Source organism: Alexandromys fortis, unplaced genomic scaffold, assembly GCF_014885135.2.
Source record: "Alexandromys fortis isolate MF-2015 unplaced genomic scaffold, M_Fortis_MF-2015_v1.1 scaffold_34, whole genome shotgun sequence".
Taxonomy (NCBI): domain Eukaryota; kingdom Metazoa; phylum Chordata; class Mammalia; order Rodentia; family Cricetidae; genus Alexandromys; species Alexandromys fortis.
Window position 1 is genome coordinate 8280429 of NW_026067933.1, and position 25493 is coordinate 8305921.

At 38.8% G+C, this 25493-nt stretch overlaps 1 protein-coding gene across 1 annotated transcript in view; it reads right to left on the bottom strand.

The window, feature by feature from the left end:
• Positions 1 to 23881, bottom strand: part of Capza2 (capping actin protein of muscle Z-line subunit alpha 2) — a 40390-nt gene extending 16509 nt beyond the window's left edge. Inside the window, exons 1-4 of the mRNA XM_050145913.1 lie at positions 23511 to 23881; positions 6789 to 6852; positions 5961 to 6012; positions 2068 to 2131 (exon numbers count right to left, since the gene is read on the bottom strand). Of these exons, the coding sequence (XP_050001870.1) occupies positions 2068 to 2131; positions 5961 to 6012; positions 6789 to 6852; positions 23511 to 23549 (219 nt within the window). The 5' untranslated portion in view covers positions 23550 to 23881. The remainder of the gene's footprint in view (positions 1 to 2067; positions 2132 to 5960; positions 6013 to 6788; positions 6853 to 23510) is intronic.
• Between the last annotated feature and the right edge of the window lie 1612 nt (positions 23882 to 25493).

A 25493-nucleotide genomic window follows, 5' to 3' on the forward strand; every position in this document is an offset into this window, starting at 1 on the left:
GGCCTGAGCTCCTAAATACCAAGACCCTATCAATGAGACGGTTTCAATCCAGCAAGGCAGCTCTCCAGTCCTCATCTGTTTGGTGCTCACATTCTTTCTGTTCTCCAGCATGTGCTTTGTTTCTTATAAACTAATTACTACTACTAACTTCCAAAACTTTAAAATATAGTTTATACATTTATGTACATTTAAATTACATGAATAACCTCTTTATTTTGTGTCATACTTAAAACAAAACAAAAACAAAACAAAACAAAGCCTTTTTCTTCTGCAGCTGTACCAGTCTGTGACAGGACTTTCCTATCCCTCTGATGTAAATAAAGCTGACAACATAGGATCTAGCTTTTCTAACTTTTTTTGTGGTAATAAATGTACGTTAAATATGTACACGTATGGTTTGTGGGTCACTGTTTTCAAGGAATGATAAAAATACATATATAAACATAAACCTTTTTATGCATCTTGTTGGGCTGGCCCAGATGAAAATCACCTAAAACGCCAAGATGGATGACCATGTGGAACCATGGTGACAGGGAAAGTGAACATTCTAAACTTCCTCGAGTCTGCTAATCCCTTGCCACCATGCTTAGCTTAGAGGACAGCATTTGAGACTCAAGACACTCATTCCACTGTAGGTTCTAGGGGTCAAAATCAGGTCATTAATCTTGCACAACAAGTGCTTTTACCTATTAAGTCACCTTACTGGCCCATTGTTTGTTACTATCTTTTTTTTTTAATTTATTTATTATGTATACAATATTCTGTCTGTGTGTATGTCTGCAAGCCAGAAGAGGACACCAGACCTCATTACAGATGGTTGTGAGCCACCATGTGGTTGCTGGGAATTGAACTCAGGACCTTTGGAAGAGCAGGCAGTGCTCTTAACCACTGAGCCATCTCTCCAGCCCTGTTTGTTACTATCTTTAAAGTTCTTAAAACTACACTCAATGTATGAAATTAGTATACACTACTTTTTAAGACATTTTTTGAAGTACTGAAATTATGCTAGCTTGTTAAAATGACTTTAGAAGCCAGTAAGTATTTTAAAAAGATGCATTTTCTAATGTAGTAAATGTTCTTCTACGGATTCATCTAAAGACAATCATTGTCAATGTTACCAAGAATACAAACACAATCAATGTAGTATTGCCTGTAAAGGTAACCAATTAAAAAAAAAATCAACGGACCAAAATTATATTTTAAATTATGTGTATGTATGTTTGCATGTCTGTCCATGTGAATGTGTATGTATGTTTGCATGTCTGTCCATGTGAGTGTAGATGTTGATGGAGACCAAAAGAGGGCAGCACAACCTCTGAAGCAGAAGATACAGATAGCTGTGGCCTGTCTGAAGTGGTTGCTGGGAACCAAACTTGGGTCCTCTGCAAGAGCAGCCAGCCCTCCTCACTTCTCATCTAGCTCTCTACTCACATTCATGCAGAGCTATGTACGTTTTCCCTTTAGTTACAAGTTATCTGTCTAGTCTTACAGTTCTCCCCTTGAACCACAAAACTTAAGCTATATAATAATGCCAAACAGAAGCAACCAAAGACTCTTTCCAATCTTTTTTCTTGTATTGTCCCCATCAGTTGATGCAATCCATGTAATTATGACTCAATAGAATCACAAGTCACTGACTATGACAGCTCTAAAGAACAACAACAAAAAATGGTAATGACTTTTGGTGGGTTTTGCTTTAGAAAAGAGAATACAGAAAGACTTGTAGATATAATCCAACTATTTTCTAGGAACCTTACTATTTCATGGTTTTAAATGTAAAGTTATTCAATGCAACTCAGTCTATCTTGGTACTCACTATGTAACTCAAGCTGTCCTTGAATTAACAGCAATCCTGCTATCTCAGCCTCATGAAAGCTAGAACAGGTGTAAGACATTACAGCTGGGTTAATGCTAAAAGTGATTTTCAGATAAATGAGCATTTCAATTACTTTGCCAGTAAATGCCTATGATTAAAATGAGTACTATTATACTATCTAACAATTCTTTCAGGATACATTTTTATAACTAAAACAAAAAGCAGTGTGATTTGTATTTTATGACACATACCTGATCTTCATAGCCTTCAATTTTTACCGGTGTAAACTGGTCCAAGTTATACTGTGCAAATGCACTAAAAAAGAAAAAGTCCAATTATTCAAAACCATACTAATATTTTTCAAAATCAACTGACAGTAAATCTATACTGTACATGTTAAGGTTAATAAAGCTGTAACTCTTTTACCTACAGCTAAACTATAGATACAGTTGTTAAAAAAAAACAAAAAACAAGCAATGATACACAGCTTTTAACTTAGCAAAATAAAATACAACCAGCATATATAAGCCACTTATTAAAAGAACCTGGAAGCAATGATCACCAATTTTTAATGTACATATACAATTATTTAAGAAATTAGTCTACAGACTAGGTACTGTGATAATCACAGTTTCTATTGACAGAAGTCTTATAGTTGAATACAAGAGAGAATAAATGCCTAATGAGAACACCTAGTCATAGCAAAAAATAGAAATATTCGAGAATTACCAATGCTTTTTCAAGAAATTACAGTATCATGGCAAAAGTAAAAACAACAAAAACACCCCTAGAATAATTTCATCAATGTGACTCTAAGAAATTAAGCAGGCTCTATCTTCTGAAAGTCAGAGATGGGTCGGGGAGACAGCTCAGGGTAAAAGGGTTTACTGCACATACATAAGAACCTGCATTCAAATCTCTAGGAACCACGTAAAGACAGAGCACGGTCTGCAATCCTGGTGCTGGGAGACAGAAATTGGCTCCCCTCAGGGGTTCACTGGACGGCAAGCCTAACTAAAAGGGTGAGGTTCAGGTTCAGTGTAACACCCTGTCTAAGAACATAAGGTGGAGAGCAAGAGAGAAAGAGACCCCATGTCAATCTCAGGCTACACCAACACACATGGGTAATTACATTTAAATATACATACATGCACACACATGACAAAAAGAGAGGGACAGGGAGAAGAGAGGGGATAATAGGAAGGGAAGAGAAGAATGTTTTAATTAGAGGGACTGGTAGGAATAAAGGATAGAAAAGGTCCAATGCCACAGAAAGCACCAACCAGGTGCTCACTGGTATTTACTGAGTTGCACTGGAAGATCTTTTAGATTATTATCATTATGCTTGCTTGTGATGGCAGAAGGAGGCTTGTTATGCTGCATGTATGGAGGTGACAACTCTATGGAGCTGGTCCTCTCCTACCACCTGGACATGGGATCAGGAGATTGAACTTGGGTCCCCAGGCTTGCACAGATGGGTAGGAAGCGCTATTACTCACTGAACCATCTCACCAAACCCTGGAAGGTATCGAGGATAGAAGAATTACTCTGAGAGGCAAAGCACAGTGACAGATGTGCCTCTTAAGACTAATGTGGCAGTGGTGCATACAACAAATCATGCAGTGCGGTGAGTAGAAACAGAAAAGCTGCAAGGCTATCGAAAAGCCTACAGCAGAAACTTAGCTACAAAATGGTGGAGATATAGACGAAGGCCTCTTTTATAACTTAAGAATAATATATTTACATGATAATTATGTAACACGTGTAGGAAAGACTCAAAGTATGGAAAATTATATACAGAACTGCAACTGTGTTCTGTTAAATTGATACTACTATACATCTAGGAAATTGTCTCCACTTAACAGAACAGTATTGAGAGTTTTAAACTTTAAGACTATATCTATTATAGGAGAGTAATAAATACAAAGACACCAAAGTAAAATTAAATGACCATCTCTTGAAGGTCCCAACACAGCACTTTAAAAACTGAAGGAAGCAATCGCAGAAGTGCACAGACAGGAAGTCAGATCCGCTACTTGCTTTCAACTTTCTTAACACACCAGTAATAGTTTGAATGTGGTCAGACTGTCAGACTTTGTATATGCAATGCCCACAAAAGGCTCCTGTTCCACAGGTGATGTGGCTACTGTAGGAGGCTGTGCAAGTCTGAGGAAGCGAGGACTAAGCTTGGGGAAGTAGGTTACCGGGTCAGGGCTCTCAAAGTTATAGTCATCCCCTGGTTCTGGTCTTGCTCTTTGTTTCCTGGTCCTTTGAATGGCCTCGGTCATAAGCTCCTGCCACCATGAATTCTGTACCATCATTTACTGGAATTTTCCAAAACCAAAGGCTAAGTTGCTTATACAGCTATGTTATCACTGCAATGCATCCGTAACTAAGACACTTACTAACCCTTGAATTAGTTACTTCAAAGCTATGTTTGTAAATTCAATCACTTAGAGTTTAGAATTAAGTTTTTCTAATAAAATCTGTATTTTAAAACATATAGGCTGGACGGTGGTGGTGCACACCTTTAATCCCAGAACTTGGGAGGCAGAGGCAGACGGATCGTTGTGAGTTCTAGGCTAGCCCGGTCTACAAAGTGAGTTCCAGGACGGCTAGGGCTGTCACACACAGAACCAACCAAATAAATAAATGAATACTTTGAGAAATGTAAATAGCAATTTAGTAGCAGGTGAACCTCATGTATCTTTAACCTGGAGGCAGGAGTAGGAAGAGGAGCAAACTGGAAAAACTAAAGTAAGTATGTGACAGGTTTTTTTTTTTTTTTATCTAAAACACTTAAATAAATGGTACAGTGCAGTGCAAAAGGTACTCACAGTAGAGCAATCAGAATATATGATTTTTCCAATCCTATTATTAGCTAGTAAGAACTTCATTTACCTTATAACACCAAATTTGTACTAGATGACTTCCAAAGTCCCTTCCAAAATAAGTACCTTATTCAGCATTTCAGAATCAGCCAAAGGGCTTAGGTAGATAGCTCAGTAGTTAAGAGCATATACTGAACTTGAAGTAACTCCCAATACCCACGCTGGGCAGCTCACAACTGCCTCTAACTACAGTTCTAAGAGATTCAATATCCTTATATGTCTTCTGTGGGAATCAGCAAGCACACACACACACATATACATATATATATAACCAATAATAAAATAAACCCAATCTTTTTTTCAAAATAGATATTAAAGTGTTCTTTCTTTGGGTTCTGAAGGCCTTTGATATGTTTCCAGTATTCTATTTTATTTCAAATGGTCTTATACTGGACATTCTGAATCTGATGAAAAAAATTCCTATAAGGCTTACTGATTTCATAATGGTGAAGACTGATATTCTTCTGTCTGTTGAATACAAGTATTTGGAGGTATTTCAGTGTTCTAGATTTAATATAACAGGCTCTTTCAGTGAGTCAAATTTTACTTGCACAGATAATGAAATTTTGGCTTTTAGTAAAGAGGCATCAACTCTATCCACTCAAAAACAAACAAACAAAAAAACCGATAGCCCTGCTTTGTCCCCTTACAAAAAGAGGGAAAAATAAAGAAAGAAAAAAGAAAGACAGACTAGAAAAGATGAAGCCACATCTTTTCTAAGGGAAGAAAATAGCACATGTAGGAAAGAGATATGAATACATCAAAAAAAATTCAGTATCAAAAACAACTGAAGAGGAGCCCACATTTCTGCTTATATATTTGCTCCAGAGAACTGGCATGGGAACATATGGACTATTTTGGTGATGCCGCCTAAACTTAGGCTATACAAGCTTTGAAACATTATTTAATAGCAAGTGACAATCATTTCTTCAGAGTAAAGTTTAAGTTGAGATTTTAAAAGATATGCATGTTGTGTATCATGTACATAGTAAATATAGGAGCGATGTTACGTAGTATGTAAGTCAGTGGCAAACACCCAAAGAAAAGAGAACTTTATTTCATATTTGTCCCTAACTACCCGTGACTTCTCAGTCTAATATACACATATATGTAAATGTGAATACATCTATAAATAGTTGTGCAAACTTTACTGTATTTCAGAAACTCTACGTCAAGAACTAGACATTCATTGTCAACTTTACAACATCTATTCTTTCCCAGTCACCTTAATTATGGAAAAATAAAATACTTACTGTGCTGCTCCTTCCCTGAGAAGATTATCATTATTAAGCAATAATCGAACATCTGCAAAACAATATTATATTTATATTTTATGTATATTATGAATATTGCAAGGAGTACAGTTTGTTTTATTGAAGCATTAAAACTTCCCATACACATAAGATCAAAATATTCTAATGACCAAACTATCCACAAATATGCACCATGGTATTTACAAAGCAAAAGATTTTGATTAGGTAACAGAAAAGGAAATTAAAAAAAAAAAGTCAGTTTAAAGAGTTGCTGTAGGCAGATGCACAGTATCTCCAAAGAATTAAAGATAAACTGCAGCAGAAAATGGTCTGATAAATTCCCAGAAAATACTTAGGACTATGTTTCTTAGTTTGACAACACATTCACAGATTTCAAACAAGTTTGGCCTATAGAAAACATAATTACAGTTTGTGATCAAGGGGCACCAACAAGCCTTCTGTCCTTTTATAATCTTGTGAGGAACAGATAAATACTCCCATTTTTACTGACTTTCAGTAGGTTTTATTTCCTTATAAAGAAAGCTCTGAAGAGGAAGAATATATCAAGCCTTAGCATTACAAATTAAGCTTATCATAGGGGTTCAAATGGTCCAGCTGTAAAAGTACTTGCTGTGGTAGCCTCACAACCTGAGCTAGATCCTCAGAACCCATAACAGAAGAAACCAATTCACATAAAATTGTCCTTTGACACCTACCTACCTACCTACCTACCTACCTACCTACCTACCTACCTACCTACACACACACACACACACACACACACACACACACACACAGAGTAAGTTTTTAAAGATTTTAATGACTTACCATTAAAAACCTCATTAAATTCTCCAGGAGGGGCATGAATGATGAATTTTGCTGCTATACGTACCTAAGACAGAAATGAAGACGTAAATAACACGGTATACATTCTGCTAAAATAACAAAAAAGCCAAATCAGTATTATATAAATTTCAAAGTTCTTTAAAGGCTATAACATTTCTACAAACACAAGTTTGTTATTACTGATTTAGTCATTTAATATAATTACATCAGGCTAAATAAAGGTAAAATATCTAATTTAATACAGTTAAGAATTTAAGGCTGTCTACAGATGAACATTTTCACACAATTTTACTTCTTTTAAAACAAATAAAGAACTCTTAAAGAAGTCCATATGTGAGAAAGATGAAATTAGGTAGGTACATTCGACTCAAAACTACATAAATGCAGAAAAACACTCCAAAATATGAATGTCCTGGATGCTGAGAAACTTCTGATCCTAAGCATTTAGAATCTTTATCCAGATAGGCAACTTTATCAGCAAACCCATTCATGACTACACAAAGTACTCTTATGATTTAACAGGTGAAAACAACAAACAAAACAAAAAACTAAGCAAAAACATGTGAATGGATACTTCACCAAATAGGATATGTACAAGATATGCACATATATGAAAAAGCATGCTTGGTATTCTTCATCAGAAAATGGATAAAGAAATCAGAAAATACTACCCCACACAAAACAGAAAGGGTAAGATAAAAAGATTGCTGGTGTGGGTTGAAGACAACTGCAGCTCCCTACAATACTTATAAGAATGTAAAGCTGTACAACAAATATAAAAACATTTGGCACTTTTAATAAAGTTAGGCAAATACCCTAAAAGACAAAAATATCACGACAAATTATTACCCCCACATACAAAAACAACTTACATTCACATCAAAACTTATTCAAAATTATTCAAAACTGGAAATAAGTAATTTATAGCCCAAATATCCACTGGACAAATAAACTGTGGTACATCTATATAATGTAATGACTTAGCAATAAAAAAAGAACTATAGATATATGAAACAACTTGAATTAATTCTAAAGTACTGCAGTGGATTGAAAAAGAAACTCAAAAGGTTAGTGATACTCTTTAAGACTTTTTTGCATACAACATACAACCTTAGTACATATGCTCCTGCACATCCAATAAGCCCATTTTATGTTAAAATATTTTTAAGTATTTAATTAATCTTACCCATCAAACCACATAGCACGCCTAGCACAGTACACTATAGTGTTCAGTGTTCTGTGTACTACCTCTGTAATTAATTGGGATGTAGGAACCAGTCTTAGAAGCACACCATACTACAAATTCCTAGCCCTAGACTCAAAATCTGAACCAGGGTTTTCACTGAGCTTGTACTGCCCTTGCACCTCAAAGGTAAAAAATTGTGAGCAATATCATCTGAAGCAGGGTCGTCTCTACAGCAAAGAGTTTGGGACAGGGTGGGTGCCACACCAACTCCAGTGTTGTCTGTGTGACATGACATATGTGTCCCATGGGACTAGGCTTCCTGGAGGTCAATGGCAGACAGCCTGGTATTAGCCACCACTGAGGCATAGACAGGTTTCTCGATTAGCTGATTATGCGGGATATGAGCTTTGCACAATCTTTCATAATAATGATAGTCTTTATATATACAAGACAAGGATCATTCTCTTCAGAAACAGCTCTGGGATAAGGAAACACAGTATGGATATGTATAAGACTACAGCAGAACATTTGTCATACACAGGGTGTATGATGAGCAAGGGAATAGATGGGTTAATGTTGATGGACAAAGACTGTGGCTTGCTAGCTCCCAACCCCCATAGTGTCTGCCGCATAAGAGGCTACTAAAAAGAATATTTTAGCAGGTACAGAGAGCTGATTAGGTATATTTAGTCAGTAGATGAAATAAAGGGTTAGAAAGAGGAAGGGCCATGATAGTGATAGTGAAACAGAAACTTTCTATTCATAAGGTTACTGTTGGATGTACTGCTCTAAATGGGACATCTGTACCCACTCCCTTCAGGCTCTCAGAGGATATTGAAGATGGGATAGAAAGATGTAAGAGCCAAGGGTGGAGTGTTGTAGATCACTGTCTTCCAGGCATGCCTGGTCACTATACTCAGAAGTCTCAAGTAGCTGTGTTATCTGCCAAGAGCTACATAAACCTGCACACAAACATTCCTTCATTGATGGAGAGAGAAGCTAATAAGGACTAGTCCTCTTTGAGTATCTGTGGGCTCTTAATGATTGCTGGGGGAAGAAGCACTGTCTTCAGTGATGCAGCCTCCAGTAAACCGTCCAAGCTTCTGCCCCCTCACCCATAATCATGCAAGCAAAGTGGTCTGTCTCGCTGACTTTGGAAGGCAGTGAAGTGAGGTTTACTACATGTAGGCCAGGCAAAAGAAGCATGCTTCAAGTGGGAAAGGCAGCTACGAAAAGCCTCTTGTAATTTCAAGATTCAAGGACGGTACTACCCAAGGTAGAAACTACTTGATTACTGGAAGAGCTGCTTAGCCTTGTGGGACCCAATTCATTAAAATGACAGCGACAAGGTGTACGTATCCTGAGGAAGATGGATAAGGAGCTAACGCTCACTTTTTTGAGAAATATAGGAGAGGGGAAGGATAGAAACGACACACACACACACACACACACACACACACACGTGTAACATTTCTCACCTTCTAGTCCTAGGCAGAGAAAAAATGGACAAAGTGCAGCTTTGGGGCTGGAGAGATGGCTCAGAGGTTAAGAGCACTGACTGCTCTTCCAGAGGTTCTGAGTTCAATTCCCAGCAACCACATGGTGGCTCACAAGCATCTATAATGAGATCTGGTGTCCTTTTCTGGCATGCAAACATACATGGAAGGAATGTTGTATACATAATAAATAAATCTAAAAAAAAATGTGTAGCCTTAGTATAAGAAGTAATTGTTTTCCCTGATACCCTTTAGGGACACACAATACAGCTGCTCCTCCTCCTCCTCCTCAGGCTACAAGAATTATCTCCAGATGCCTCTACAAGGCGTACAAAGGTTCTTATGTCCTTGACCTAAGTTCTGCCAAATTCAGCAATTGGTAGGTTGCCATAGACAACACACTGTCACCGGCAACAACCCCTTTATTAAAAAATATATATAAACTAATTTCCTTCATATATTTAGATATTATATTGCACATAATTGAAAGCAGTTCCTAAAGACTTTATAAATGTGCATACAGTCAAGCAGACAGCAGAATTCTATCACTGTATAAACTTCCTTCACATATCTCTGTCTCTCTCTCTCTCACACACACAGAGAAGGGTTGTAACTACTAGTCTGAGTTATAACCGCCCCCTCCCCCCCAAAAAAACCCACTGGTGCTAAGTCTTGTCTTTTCTGTATATCTGAGACCTAGCTGAAGGGCTGTCTATCACAGCACCATTTCTAAGCAGCACTGCCAAAATCCTCTGCTCTATCCCTGCGCCTTGTTCATCCCTCTTTGCCCTGTACTCAGAACTGTTTTGAGGGCTCTTTCCCCAGGAAAAGCAGACCACTACTTTGGGCATCTTTTATCTTCAACCTCTAGTATCATGCTAAGATCAGTAAACAGTCCATAAATACTGTCTGGTTAGATGGATGATGATTCAAAACAATTAAATGAACCTAACATTTATGGAACGCTCAAAAATTATAATGGAGAATTCCCAAGGCTTCAGCTGAGCAATACCTAAGGAATGCAAATTAACTGTTTGTTAGGGGTTTTCTAAGGAAACAGGATACAGATAGATACAGATTCTTATTAACCGGGAATAAAGGGAACCAGATCTGGGGGAAGATTTTATTCCATGGTAAAACCCATTTGTTGTATGTTGTGGTGTTTGAATGAAGCATGTCTCTCACAAGACCACGTATTTGAATACTCAATCCCCTTCTGGTGGCACCATTTGGAGGTAAGATCTTGCTATAGGAAGTATATCATAGGCTTTGAAACATATAACCACACCCTGATCCCTTTGTGATAAGCCAGCTTCCTGCTCCTAATGCCCGGCCTTGATGGACTCTAGCCCTCTGAAATCATAAGCCAAAAGAAACCTTTTCTTCCTTAAGTTTCCTTTGGTCATCAGAGCAACAGAAAGGTAACAAATATATGTTAGCCTAAAAATGAAGCAAAGGGGGAAGAAAAGGCAAGGGCAATGCTAATTACTATGCTGTGCTTGCTAAGATCTAGTATGATATTGTAAACTGTTTAACCTCCTCTCTCCCCAGGCAAAGAGCAGTCAGGAAGCATTAAAATGTAGTCTTAGGGGCTGGAGAGATGGCGCAGTGGTTAAGAGCACTCACTGCCTGCTCTTCCAAAGGTCCTGAGTTCAATTCCCAACAACCACCTGTAAAGAGATCTGGTGCCCTCTTCTGGCCCACAGGCACACATGCAGACAGAATACTGAGAATACTGTATACATAATAAATAAATCTTTAAAAAAAATAAAAGTCTTAGACATGACCACAGTTAACAACTGAAAAATGTATGTTAAAAAATAATCAAGTATTTATTTTATAAGCTTAAGACCTGAAGTCACGTTTTAACATTCTTAATGACACGTTACATACGGAGCTGTCAGAATTAAAATACTAATATCAAGTAGAATATATTTTAATGATACAAATTAGTGGCTAAGCTTTTAAATGTTTTGCTGTTTTTAAACAAAGGTATATACCTTTTAGAATTTGTCAATTTTATTTTAGTTTTTATTATGAAAGCAAAAGTGATTTAAATTTTTTGTTCAATGGACTTTTCTTTTATTGTACTATGTAACCAAAAGAGAGCAAGAGCCTTCTCTTCTATCTAAACTAAATGGTAGACCCAAAGAGAAGCAGCAGGACCAGGAGGCCAGGGGAGAAGACAGAGGCCCAAATTCTACCTGGATTATACCAGCTATGCCTGAAATATTTAAATCTGGACTTTGTGAAATTTCTTAACTTTACATTTGGACTTCTCAAATGCTAAAGTAACAAAAATGTGTCTACTACAATGAAAGAAAATACCATCTTCCCAAGATACTGTTAGTTCAGATAAGCAAGCAAAACATCCATACCCATAATATACAACAACAACATTACTGTACCAGAGAGATAGTGCAGCAGGTAAGGGTCCTGCTGAAAATGGTGACTGTTACAAGAACAACCACTAGCTCTCTATCTGAGGTCCATTCCACAGAAGAATATTTATAGCTAGCAGTGTAAATCCAGCCAAAAACCCATGGGCAAAGAAGTCTAAGGCCCTAGTGGAAACTTAAACTATTGTATAGCTAAAGTGACATGACCCCAAAATGCCTTCTAAATATTTATGTTTATATTCAGAGACAAACTGTTCTCAAGCCTTAATTAAAGAAGCCTTACTTTGCAGTAAGTGGGAGCAAATGCAGAGACCCATGCCTGTAGAAGATGCTAGAAAAAAAGAATGGCCGTGGAAGGGGGTGGGGCAATATAAGAGCCGGAAGAGAGGGAGAGGCACTTGGAATGCGGTCTTCTCAGTACAAGCAGCTTTGAATCATGAACTAACAGCGGTCTTTACTGACTAAACCTGCCCAACAATCAGCTTCAGATGAGGATGGGGATCATGGGTCCTCACCACTGCTGAACTGCTGCAATCTAACAGAGTCTGGAAGAGGAGAGACATACTACCCAACTCTGTAGACAATGGTGAGTCTACCAGGCTCTAATAGAAAGTTCCAAACCCAAAATCATACAGATGGCTCTAGTCAAATTCTGTGGGACATGAGACACAACAAAGAAGGGACAGATATAGGAGTTGGGGAGAGAATAACCAGTATGCAATATATACACATATGAAATTGCACACAACAAAATTTATAGAAGCAACAACAACAAAAAATTACTAAGTTTCCAAGTCCTCTTCTAAAATCCTCCAGATCCCCCACAGATTTACCTAGGAATACAATAAAGAACAGAGAAAGATTATGCCTGTGCACTCCCTTGTCTGCATACTTTGAATGCTGCCTGTCAAACAGCAGACACTTTAATACAGGTTACCTCTGTCCCAAACCTGGCATTTAGCAGTCACTTTGTGTTGAAAAAAAAAAAAAAAATCTAGAAATACTAATGAACCCTCATTTGTTTAGAATGGCCAGATGTTTCAGTGTGAATATGAAATGCTCCCCACAGACTTATGTTTTAAGGCCTGGTTGCCCTCTGGGGGATTCCGGAGAAGTGACTGAATCCTCTCCCTCAAGATTAATCAATTAATTAATCACCCGATGGAAATAGGGTTTGATGGTATTACTGGGAGGTGGGGGCCTAGCTGGAAGATTTCTAGAAGAGAATACATGGAGGCTATATTTTGCTCTGGTCTCTTCAGCATTTCCTTATTTCTGCTTCTTGTCTACAATGAGGGAAATGAGAGTCTCTGCCACATGACAGAGCTGTCTAGAAATTTCATCACTCACGCTAGGGTGGCAGGACTTGGTGCTGCAGCTGTCAAAGGGTCACCCATATTCCCATAAGCAACACCAAAAAACTCAGATACACCAAGCTACATTTGGGTGCAACTGTTTACTGCTTCATTATCTGTGTTCTATCTGGATTGAATAGACATTTGTTTATGTCCTTCCCAAGAAAAGTCATGAAACAATATGTGTTAGTATAATATTAGCATTGTAAACATGTTTATTGTGTATGTGTATGCGTGTATGTACATACCACACAGCATATGTGAGGGTGCAGAACAACTTTCAGGAGTCAGTTCTTTCCTTCCACTGTGGATTCTTGAGTCCAAGCAGTCATGAGAGTTGGCAACAAGTGTCTTTACCTGATGAGCCACCTTACCAATCTTGGGGTCAGTATTCTTAAAAATGCTCTCGAGTGCAGACATTTCACACCATGTGTTAGTTTCTTTGTGTCCTACAGGTTATGAAGATTAATGTCTATGTACGCCTGTCATCTTCTATATACCAATACTTCTTCCCATTCTACTAGTCAGACTCTGTTCAAACACCAAGAGACAGAACACAAAAAGAGAAAGCTAGAATCCTATTCAACTCCACGGTACCCATGTGCTTTCGGCTTTTTATCAAAACCAACACAAACTCTAGAAAAGCCTTTTTAAAAAACCATAAACCTAAATTTAGTTAATTTATTATTTTGGTGCTGGCAATGAAACTTAAGGCCTCAAGTATTCTGTTATTGAGTTCCCAGATCATAAATATCAATTATTAAAAAGTGAAACATAAGATGAGGTATTTTTCAACTTTTATAAAAACCTGACCACTAGATAAAATAATTTATTTTTGACAATACTTTTAGTATTGTTTTTGTTCTTCAGTTATGAAAATAAAAGACCAATGCTATTTATGGGACTGCTTTCTATCAGAGCATAATTTTTCAATGATTATTCTAGGAACAAAAGAAATCTCTTGGTAGACAACTACCTATAAGAAACAGCCATTCAAGTGCCCTCAAAGATCCCTTGAACTCTCGCACCTAAACACGCTTAGGTGTTTAGCACTAGCACTGATACCATTTCATTCTGTACCATCTCATAGTCAATCAACAAATGTTTCTTGTTCAAATCCAATCCCCCTTTCTCTAACTCCATTCCAGTGAGATCTGACCACCCAGTTTCACCCTTCTTTGCTACAGAATAATCTTTCTGTACACTGTGAATATGTATTACTCTTGCTGGTTAATAAAAAGCTGACAGGTCACGCACAGAATACTCTGTGCGGAAGAAGGAAGGAGTAAGAGGAGATACCAGAGAGCCGCCAAGGAAGCAAGATATATAGAAAATGAGGTAACAAGTCATGAGCCATGTGGCAAAGCACAGATAAGAAATATGGGCTAATTTAAATCTGAGAATTAGGTACTAACAAGTAGAGCTATCAGCTGAGCATTTAATACTAAGTGATTAAGCCTCTGAGTGATTATTTGAGAGCGGCTGAGGGAAAGAAACACCCACCTACACTTCTTCAAAATTAGTTTGCCATCTTGCCAGTGGACCAATATTTTTCAATATATTCATTTTTCCTACTTAAAAAAAAATCAATGAATGGGTCCACTTTCAATAAGTAAAATGAAGTTCTTAGGGTAACATGCAAGGTTTTTTTCAAGGTGGCAAATTTGACTTTTAAAATAAGATCTATGTATTAACGTGAATAAACATTTTTTTTATTTTTTATACTTCTTTCTTTTGCACTTGATCAAGATTTATTTTACTTACTTTTGTCAGCTAACTTTAGCCCTTTTGATGAGAACTCTATTTCCCGCTAAACATAGGAAGCAATGCATGTAGGCTTGTGAACACATAAACACACAAAAAGATCACCACACCAGGAAGAAGGTCACACAAACGTTAAGCAGGGGCTCTGGGAGCGATGCCTGGGTTAGGAGGGAGAACTGTCTTGTTCAATAACTCTGATGTTTGGTAGGTAACTGAAGCCTATTATTTAGAGATACACAGGAAGCGTGTTTGTTCTCTGTGATTAAGGCAGAAGTTTGGCTCAGACTTTTGTGGGAGCAGAGAAATGAAACTAGTTTATCCTGTTCATGACACAAATGGTAAAAACTCAATCTTAGGCCTTAATGCATTTTGCCACTTTATAAAAACTATTTAAAGTTGTTTCTAAAAGTTGTCTATACTTTATTGACAGCTATGAGTAAAACAATAATAAAAAACTTTTCTGAACTTCAAGTCATTTAAATGGCATAAAACCAAATGATTATCACTGTATGTTTATGAACTAATTCATTTTAATGAGCATGGTTAAGAGGAGTACTGTATTTTTAAATTTTCCTTAATAATAATTGAGACCATATATGGTAATACAGATTCAATTTTTCCTTTTATGTTTTTTTATGAGACACAGTTTCTCTGTGTAGCCCTGGCTATCCTGGAACTCACAGAAATCCACCTGCCTCTGCCTCCCGAGTGCTGCTAGGATTAAAATCATGCGCCACTACCACCCACCCAGATAATTCAACTGTTTCTTGCTACAGCACTGGGCGCAGCTCTTTCTAAAGTTTCTTTTCTCTAAAAAAAAAAAATTTATTTATTTATTTATTATGCATACAATATTCTGTCTGTGTGTATGTCTGCAGGCCAGAAGAGGGGACCAGACCTCATTACAGATGGTTGTGAGCCACCATGTGGTTGCCAGTAATTGAACTCAGGACCTTTGAAAGAGCAGGCAATGCTCTTAACCACTGAGCCATCTCTCCAGCCCTCTCTAAAGTTTCTTTACATCTGATATGAACACTCTGCTGGTTACAGAACATGATTTCAAAGACTGCACTTCACGTTTTCTGTTTTTTCTTCCTCTTATCCTTCAAATCAATACAGGTTCATCATTCCCAATCCAAAACTCCAAAATTTAAATGTTCTAACATAGTATTTTTTAAGTACTAAGAACACAATGGAAAATTTTATACCATAAAATTTTATTTCATGTACAAACTTGTTAAAAACATTGTCTAACAGGGCTGGAGAGATAATAAGTAGAGCAGTTAAGAGCAAGCACATCACTGCCCTTGCAGCAGATCAGAGTGGTGTGGGACAATGCTCTGTATTCTTACAACTATGTTTTAAATAAATGCTAATTGGCCAGTAGCTAAGCAGGAAGTATAGGCGGGACAACCAGACAGGAAGTAGAGCGGGTCAACGAGAACAGGAGAATTCTGGGGAGAATGAAGCCCATTCCTCTGCAGTCCTGACCCAGCTACAGAAGGAAGCAAGATGTGATTGCTTCACTGAATACGGCACCGACCCACGTGGCTAATACAGACAAGAATGGGCTAATATAAGCTATAAGAGTTAATAAGAAGCCTGAGCTAATGGGCCAACCAGTTTATAACTAATGTAGACCTCTGTGTGATTTCTTTGGGACTTAACAACTGCAGGAACAGGGCAGGATAGAAAACTCAGTCAACAGATCAGTCTCCCGCAACCACATCAGGTGGCTTACTGCTTGTAACTTCACTTCTCAAGGGTCTGACTCCCACCAACCTCCATGGGCACTTGCATGTACATGGTGCATATAAACTCATGCACGCACACACACATAGAACAATATTTTTTAAAAATATGTATTATATAAAAGGCTGGAGAGATAGCAGTCTATAAAATAGGACATGGCTTCCATCTCTAGGACCCATATAAAAAGCCAGGCTTTACGATGCAGCACTGGGAAGGCAGAGACAGAAGGCTCAGAGAATTCCTGGTAAGTAAGTACAGCACAAGTATCAGTGAAAAACCCTGTCTGAAAACAAGATTGATCCTAAGGAATGAATGACACCCCAGATTTATTTCTTGGGTACACACACACACACACACACACGTAATTATGTATGTATACATGTATAAAATTACTTTCAAGCTATGTGGACAAGGTACAATCAAACAAATACATTTCATTACAAGAACTAGATCCGTAAATGACGATACCTCATTTTCTATGTATAAATACTCCAAAAACTAAGAAACTGAAATCTAAGCTCCTCTGGTACTATGCATTTTGGGTAAGGAACAATGAACCTGTATTTGATGAATAAATGAATATGGAGATAGCTCTCAAAAGTTATTTTTGTGAATTTCCAACAGAAACACTGTGAACTAAAATATGCAATAAAAGCCATCATCAGAGAAGCTTCCTCCTGCAGCAGATGGGTACAAATTTAGAGACCCACAGCCAGACATTGCCCAGAGAGAGACCTTAAAACAGCCCTAAATATCTCCATCGAATCCCTCTCCTCAGAGCTCAAAGAACCCAGACGAAGAGGAGGCAGAAAGAGTGTACCAGACAGAAGAAATGGAGATCACCAAGAAAACAAGGCCCTCTAAATCAACATGACCAAAACTCCTATGAACTCAGAGACTGAAGAACCTATAACGGTCTGCACTAAGTCCTTCACATACATATTATGGCTTCCAGTTCAGTGTTTTTGTGTGATTCTTGAGGATATAAACGAGTGGGTCTGTTTCTTGTGTCTTCTCTAGGGCTCTTTTCCTTATTTGGTTTGCCAAGTTCTGATATTTTAGCTTTTACTTTATTTTATTATTATTCCTTAGAAACCTGTTTGTTTACGATAGAGAGACAGAAAGGGAGGGAACCCAGATGGGAGGGGAGGTAGGAAGGATCTGGGAGGAGTAGAGGAAGGGGAAACTGTAATCAGGATATATTATGTGAGTGTGTGTGTGGAAATCTATTTTCAATAGAAGAAAAATATGTCAACAAAACAAAGTTCTTAGCTATTACATTAATGGTTAAATAAAAATTGTGTATCTTTCAAAATAAATTTGTGAAACTGAGGGCCAAGGCTGGAGATATCTAAGTTTAAGACCATGGTTAAGATCACTTTTGCTCTTACAGAGGTCCTGGATTCAATTCCCAACAACCATAAGGTAACTCACAAGAATACATAACTCCAGTTCCTGTGTCTGAAGTCTTCTTCTAACCTCTTTGAGATTCAGGCACACTCCTGGTGTACATACATACACAAGACAAAACATTCATCTACATAAAGTAAATCTAAAAAACCCCACATAAATCAATATATAAAACAAACATTATAATAAGTTTGCAAAATTCTTTGTTTTACATCTAAGACAACCACAGAACAAGTTATGAGTGGTTCCAAGAAGGTAAGACCCCATTTTCTTTGATAAGCATGAATCTCTTGTGGTTATTACGACTTCAGTAATTGATCTGGCTTTGAATCAAAGTATGAATCCTAAGTATGAACCACAGGTCAAGTTCTGTTATCATGCTTTTTAATCTTAAAAAAATTTGCAATCTGCTATTTTTGGGCCTGTTATTTTACACTGAAATGCAAGATTCTATTTTATTTAAAATGGCTCCCAAATGCCCTGAAATATACTATAAACTTTTCTCATTGTGTGAACTGTAAAAAAGTCCTATTATAGCTGATATGAAAAATTCCTGCTTGAAGTAGAAATTAGTTCCACAGAATGAAATTAGGAATGAATACTTTCCAAAATAGCTTACTGGTTAAGCCAGTTAATAACTTTACATTATGATAAGATATAGCAGTCCATGTTATTTGTATAAACACAAGATTTCTGAAACCAGTTCCAACTGTAGGAGGGGAAATATTTTAGTTGCTTATATATAAATTATATTTAGCATTTGAACTTCAGACACCTGTACCTAAGTGTTTAAAAACCAATGGCAATGCGTAGGAATGAAAATGTGGATAGCTAGCTTTCCACGGCAAAGCCTGGGGTAATAGGATTTTACTCTTCACAATACAGGCTTCCCCTCAACTCTGTGATGTATGGATTATTCATTCATTCCCCCCCCTGAACAGTTTACTAACCACAAGCAGTGTACTGACAGATGCTAGAGATGACATGATTTCTGTAGTAAGGGATTCTAATAGAAAAGGGAAGAAAAAACAAAGGATTGAATAAAAGTGTACTTAATACCAACAATGTGTCACTGAGTTTAAGGAAAATTAAATGAGCCAGATGATCTGAACAAAGAGTAAAATTCCCTTTTTCTCAAATGATTCAATCTTATTTTTATGTTCATTGCTGTTTTGCCTACATGTAAGCCTGTGTTGAGGGTGTCGGCTATCCTGGAATTGGGGCATTTGTGAGCTGCCATGTGGGTGCTGGGAATTGAACAAAGGTCCTCTGGTACAGCAAGCAGTCAGTGCTCTTAACCACTAAGCCATTTCTCAAGCCCTCTATACAATTTTTATCTTTTAAAACACGGTAAAGACCTGGGAGTAGCTCCAATCATTAGAGAGAATAAAAAGCCATAGACATGTTTTAACTATATGTCATGTACTATTCATATTTTCAACTATGTCCTCAAAGTTCAGGGGAACTAAGGCCAAGAGATAAACTTACTCAAGATGTTAGAAAAGGACCAGAGCACGGTTAAACAGTACACATGAGAAGTGCCACAGTCACTCAAGGAGAAAATGACAAGGCCTCTAGGTAGACCAGGATGGCTTAGACTCTGAGCGCCGGGGTCAGAGAGGCATATAACCACACCAAGCTTTAGGCATTGGTATTTATTAGAGAATATAGAAAAGTATAGTTTAGATACAAGCAACCAGAGGGATTAATCTAGAAACTACAAGAAAAGTTTGCCCATAGCAAATACAGCAGAAGGAAAAAGACCAGCTAAGGCACAATTTCTAGCTCTTTTAACTTTAACTTTTATTTCTTTCCTAACTGTCGTTACTGATCTAACTGTACTGCTTAAATAGTGAAATTTTGTTACAAATGGATAATCTTGTCAACCCAGAGATTGTAAACTAAATACTAAAATAAATTATGTTTTATGAACAAGAAATAAATTATTGTATAAGGCATTTTTGATCATGACCACAGAGGTGAGAAAATTTTGGCTTAAGATACAGGGCAAGCAGAAAAAAATTAGCAAAACAACCTCATGAAATATAGGACCTAAGTGACTATAACAATGGAAAAAGAGAAATAAATTAGAGACGGCTGGAGATGTGGCTTAGATGGTAGATCTGCTTGGCCAGCATACACAAAGTCCTGCCTTCATCCCCAGCACTAAATCCAGCAGTAGACTGCATGCTTGCAACCCTAGCAGTAAGGTAAGGAGAAGGAGCAGAAATTCAAGGTCGTCCTCACTCTCCTGCACAGTTCCAGGCTACCCAAAGCCCAGTACCAAAAGCTGAAGCTACAGAAGTAGACTACTGTTATCACTGGAGAAGCTGGAGGTCCAGGAAAAAAAAAAAAAAAAACCACTCAACAATTACTTCTTCCTTCAGGAGAGTTTGGGATGGTTCTCTTTATTTGAGCTCTACATCACTGTATTATATAATTTCATATAATTTCAAATTCACAAAAGTGCTTTACTATACAACAAATGATCCAAGAAAGAAAAACATAAAAACTCTTTTTGGCTTGGAGTTTCTTTAACTATGTAAAATTTACAGGGTCACACCACAACAAACTAATAGCTTTAAGGGACATCACTGTTTTTTCAGCTACATTTACTTCCTATTAATACTGTAGCCGAAAGAAACAAGGTCATAAAATCACAATACATACAAAAAAAGCAACTGTACATGATTTTAAAAGGAAACCTAATGTCCTAGATATTTTTCCTTTTTGTTTGTTTTGTTGAGACAGGGTGACTGACTATCCTGGAACTCAGAACAGGCTACTGAAACTTGGGGTACTCCTGTTCCACATGCCCAGCCTCTAGGGTTCTGGGATTACAGGTATGCACCACAACAGCCACTAATCTCTTTTTGTTGCTTCTTTTTGTAGGCTGGCCTCAGAACTAGAGATCCTCCAGCCTGAGCCTCCTCAGTACTTAGATTACAAATCTCTTCTACCACACCCTCCTTTCATGGGGCAAATAAGAAACTACACAGTAGTAGCATAAAAATGGTCACATGTTAAATAAAAACAAGCTTGATTAAAAATGATGACTACCAGTTAGCCTTTCACTAAGTATAAACACAAATTTAGAACCTGACACTACAAAGAGCCACTGCTTTCTTTAAAAAAAAATAAACTGTCAACAAATTCAAAACCAACTTCAAGGGACCATAATGCCATTTAATGCAGGCAAACCTTGGGTTCTGACAAACTTAGGTTTAAATTTCACCTCTGCCACTCCCTCCCCATGTAAGCTACAAAACGCTTTTAGAACCTTAATTTACTTACTAGTAAAGAGTAATAATGAAACTATCAAACTAAGTTAAAAAGAAAATGCGACATGTGTGCCTTATGTAGTACGCACATACAAAGTACAGTATTATACACATCATAGTACCACCCTTCTTTAGGACCAGAAACCTAGAAGACAAGCAACTAAAGTGTAAAAAGTATTTCAGACACCCTCCTGAACTCACAGGCAATGACAAAGAAGCATGATTTAAGCACTAGTCTTCAAATATCACCGTTAAGTCCTCTATTTCTGATCCCACGTGAAACGTTTTCCTCCTAAGATAGTAAAAGTATAATGGGAATATAAAGGGACAAGAATGCTAAATTTTCAAATTATTGGTTATTTAAATTTAACCTAAAAGTTTGGCCTCTGTTTTATTAAAACATATTGTTATAAAACCTGTATGTAAAATTACAACAGAATATTCTTACTCAAGCCACAAAAATGGCGCTAAATTTAAAATTAGAATTCTCATTCATTTGTCCCAACATTATACCAGTATATGAACTTACAGTGTTCTGTGAAACTTAGTGCCCTGAGTATCAAGAACTGGGAATCTTATGGCTTCATCTGAAAATTTCAGGAGTTTCCAACAACATGGTACCTCTATTAACTCCTACCCGGAGTATTCTTTCCTTGGCTATCTTTCTAGCCATCAGAGCTACTAATACGAAAGTAATCAAAACATTTAAGAAATCCCTTTAAAAACTGTAACACTTAATTTTGCATGCACTGCACTCTTATATTTTCAATTAGCAACTTAAAACTAGTCCATGTTGCACATGTAAACACTGCACAGCAACTTTTAGGGATTACGACAAAGGATGCTGCTGTCCCAATTTTGTTCATTTTTCATCACTCACCAGGGAGCACAAAAGAAAAACATTTTCAAAAACAAAATGAGGCTGACTTCTGGACAATCATAAGGATAAGGAGACAGAACTCTAATTTTGGTGCAACACCACAGTCTAAAAATAGAGGGTCCCCACTGAAAATATCCCTTAGAGTTCCTTTGCCACCCAGCTAGAACTGAGTATGTGTCCCACATGGACGTGCCGACTTACAAAACCAGGCACTAAGAGCGGACATTTCCAAAGTGCACCACACTCAGATGTCAGTCAAGTTTGAAAAACGTCATGAAGCTTTTCCAGGAAATACTCAAAATTAACAGAGTTCTCACATTCCTTGCCCCTAGGTATGAAGTTTCCACAGTCGCCAAACAAACCAAAACAAAACCAAAAAAAAGACAACAGAAAAAAAATGGACAAAAGTCTTAGTTCAGTGATGGGATTTTGCATCACAAATGTGAGAACTTGAGCCGTGCATCTGGTCCTATTGCTGTCACAGCGTTTAACACACAGTCAAAGGAGTTGCACCCGCTCTGCTCTCCCTCTACAGAGTTGGTCCTATCAGGAAGATGGGATGTCACCAAATCTGCCCCAAGGGGAGCAGCAGCCAAGTTAAGCAGAAAACAACTATGGGGGGGGGGAGGTGTCTTTGTGAACAATACTGCCTTCCGGGGAACATGGGAACAGCAATTAAAAAAAAAAAGGTAATAATGAGAAAATTAATAAAAGAAAAAGACGGCACAGGGAGGGGAGGGCAAAGGGGCGGGATGTGGAGACTGCGTCCTCCGGAGGGAAGGAAACACCCTGAAGAACCAGGAAGCACTTCGCGTCGGGGAGGAGAAACTGCAGGGAAAAGTGAGGGTCGGCTGAGCCCTTTCCCCCTCCCGCCCGCCCGCCTCCCGGTGACAGCCCCAGGCCAGGCGGCGCCACACCGCCCTCGACCGACCCCGCGCCGGGACCCCCAGGCCCGGCTCCCGCCGCCCCCGCCCCGCCCCCGCCCGCCGGGCTCCGCTTCCTATTTTCGGAGCACACACCCTACAAGGAGCGGAGCGGCCGGGCCTCGCTCGGCGGGCGGACCCCCGCTCGGGAAGCGGAGGCGTGCGGCCCACCACCGGAGCCCGCCCGGGGCTCACTCCGGCCCTCGCGCCGCGGCCCTCGCTTCCGGCCGCCCTGCTCCTCCCCGCCGCGGCGCCTACCTTCTCCTCATCGGACAGCTGCTCCTCCAGATCCGCCATCTTCCTTCTGGCGACAAACTGGCGCTGGTGGCGGCGGCGGCCACCTGACTTCCCCCTTTCCGTGCGGTCTTCCGCGCCGCGCGCCCCCGCCAAGGGAGGGGCCCGCCGCCCAGGCCGCCGCGCACGCGCCCCTCGGCTCCGCCTCTCCGGATTCAGGCCACTGCGCACACGCCCGGGAGCTCCGCCTCCCCAGCCTAGGCCACCGCGCACGCGCCCCGGAGCTCCGCCACCCGCTCTTGAGCGCAGGCCGGAGCCCGGCTGTGCGCCTGCGCGGCGCCTCCGAAGCCGGATCGCTTTGCCGTCTTCTATCCTTCTTTGGTGCCTTTTTCTACCCAATCAACGATGACCATATGGACCCAGTTGGCGACGAGTACACTCTGAGCCCGTGACTTTGTTCCCACCAAATCCTGAACGCTGCCAGCGGAATTGTGAAAAGCTGTACCAGCGAAACATTTTTAAATATTAGGAACAAAACCCCAAACCTGTTAATTAAAATAGGCTTACACAATCCAGTCCACAATTGGAAAATGACTTTTGATATTTTCATTTGTTCGTCCAACAAATATTTATTGGTCTTTTATGGTAGGAAGACCTCTGTGCTAGTTCTTAGGAATAAATAATGTAAAAAAACACAAAACAAAACAAAAACCCAGAGAAGATACTCTTTAAGCTCAACTCTATTAATTCAACACTGAGTTATAACAGGCAATGTATTCTTGGAAGGAAATAAAACCTGTCTCGAAAAACCAAAAAAAAAAAAAAACAAAAACAAAAAAAAACCGTTGTTTTGACACTCTATCCTCATGAACTGACTAGCCAAAATGCATACAGGCCACCATTTTCAATCGCATGCAGCCAATTTTTAAGGTAAATGAAGGTAAATACCCCATGAAGGATTTGAGACCTTCTAAAAACATTATTCATTCTTTTCAATTTTTACTGGATGTCTCTTATTTTTATTTGCCAAATCTGGCAACTCTACTACTAAAGCTTCAAGTTTACGAAAAAAAGTAAAGATGTAGTCCAAAGTTGGCACAGGAAGAAGATAGAAATCTTACTAAATTGAGTTGCTAGTTCCGTGGGCCTGAGTGGACCAGAGAATCTGCACTTCTTACACACACCCAGATAAGAAGAGAGCCACTTGTCTGAAAGCTACACTTTGCTTAGCCAGGACTTGGAGTTTAACCGGGAGTTAAGACTAATAATTAGAAAGTGGGAAATTATTGAACGCATTTGAAGAGGGACATGACATGAACAGAAATGTCTTCGGCAGTGTCAGTCTGACAGCTGCCTGGGAATGACAGCCAATGTTATTTCCTGTCAAGAGTTCTAATAGCTGTTTGGGTCCAAGCACACTATCATTAGTGACTGACTAAAGTGTTCGTTTGCAGAGAGCAGGGAGAGGAAGCAAGCCAACGTGTTCAGGAAACAGCAGGTATCCTGTTGAAGAGAAACCTGTGCGCGCCATGAAAGGGAATGAAGTACCGTGTCTGGCCAAGGACCGCAGGGCTACAAATCAATACCATTTCCTCTTTTATAGTTTCTCCGTCTGTGCTTCACCTATCACTCCCTGCAGTTGCATGTGCTTAAGTACTACTGTCCCTCCAGCCCAAGGTGCCAATCATTTATCCAGGGCTGCCTAGCTCAGACATGACTGAAACCTAGACATTTTATTCAATATCGCAAATTATTTCTGCTGTAAGATCTTTTGCCCTAAAGTCTTGACGTTGTCCACAGAATTAAAATTTAATGGGGGTGTTCTCTCCAGAGACCCAGATCACAGCACCTGCCTTATCAACAATATCTCTGGGATTCAGGAGTTTCCTTCTTACACTGTTCTTGTTTACTTGGTGTGCTGTGTCTCCCGCAGCGAGGACACGGTAAATTTTGCTTAGTTAACTTCCTAGAAGCCCTCCTCCTTAGAAGCCTCACCCAATTCTTGTA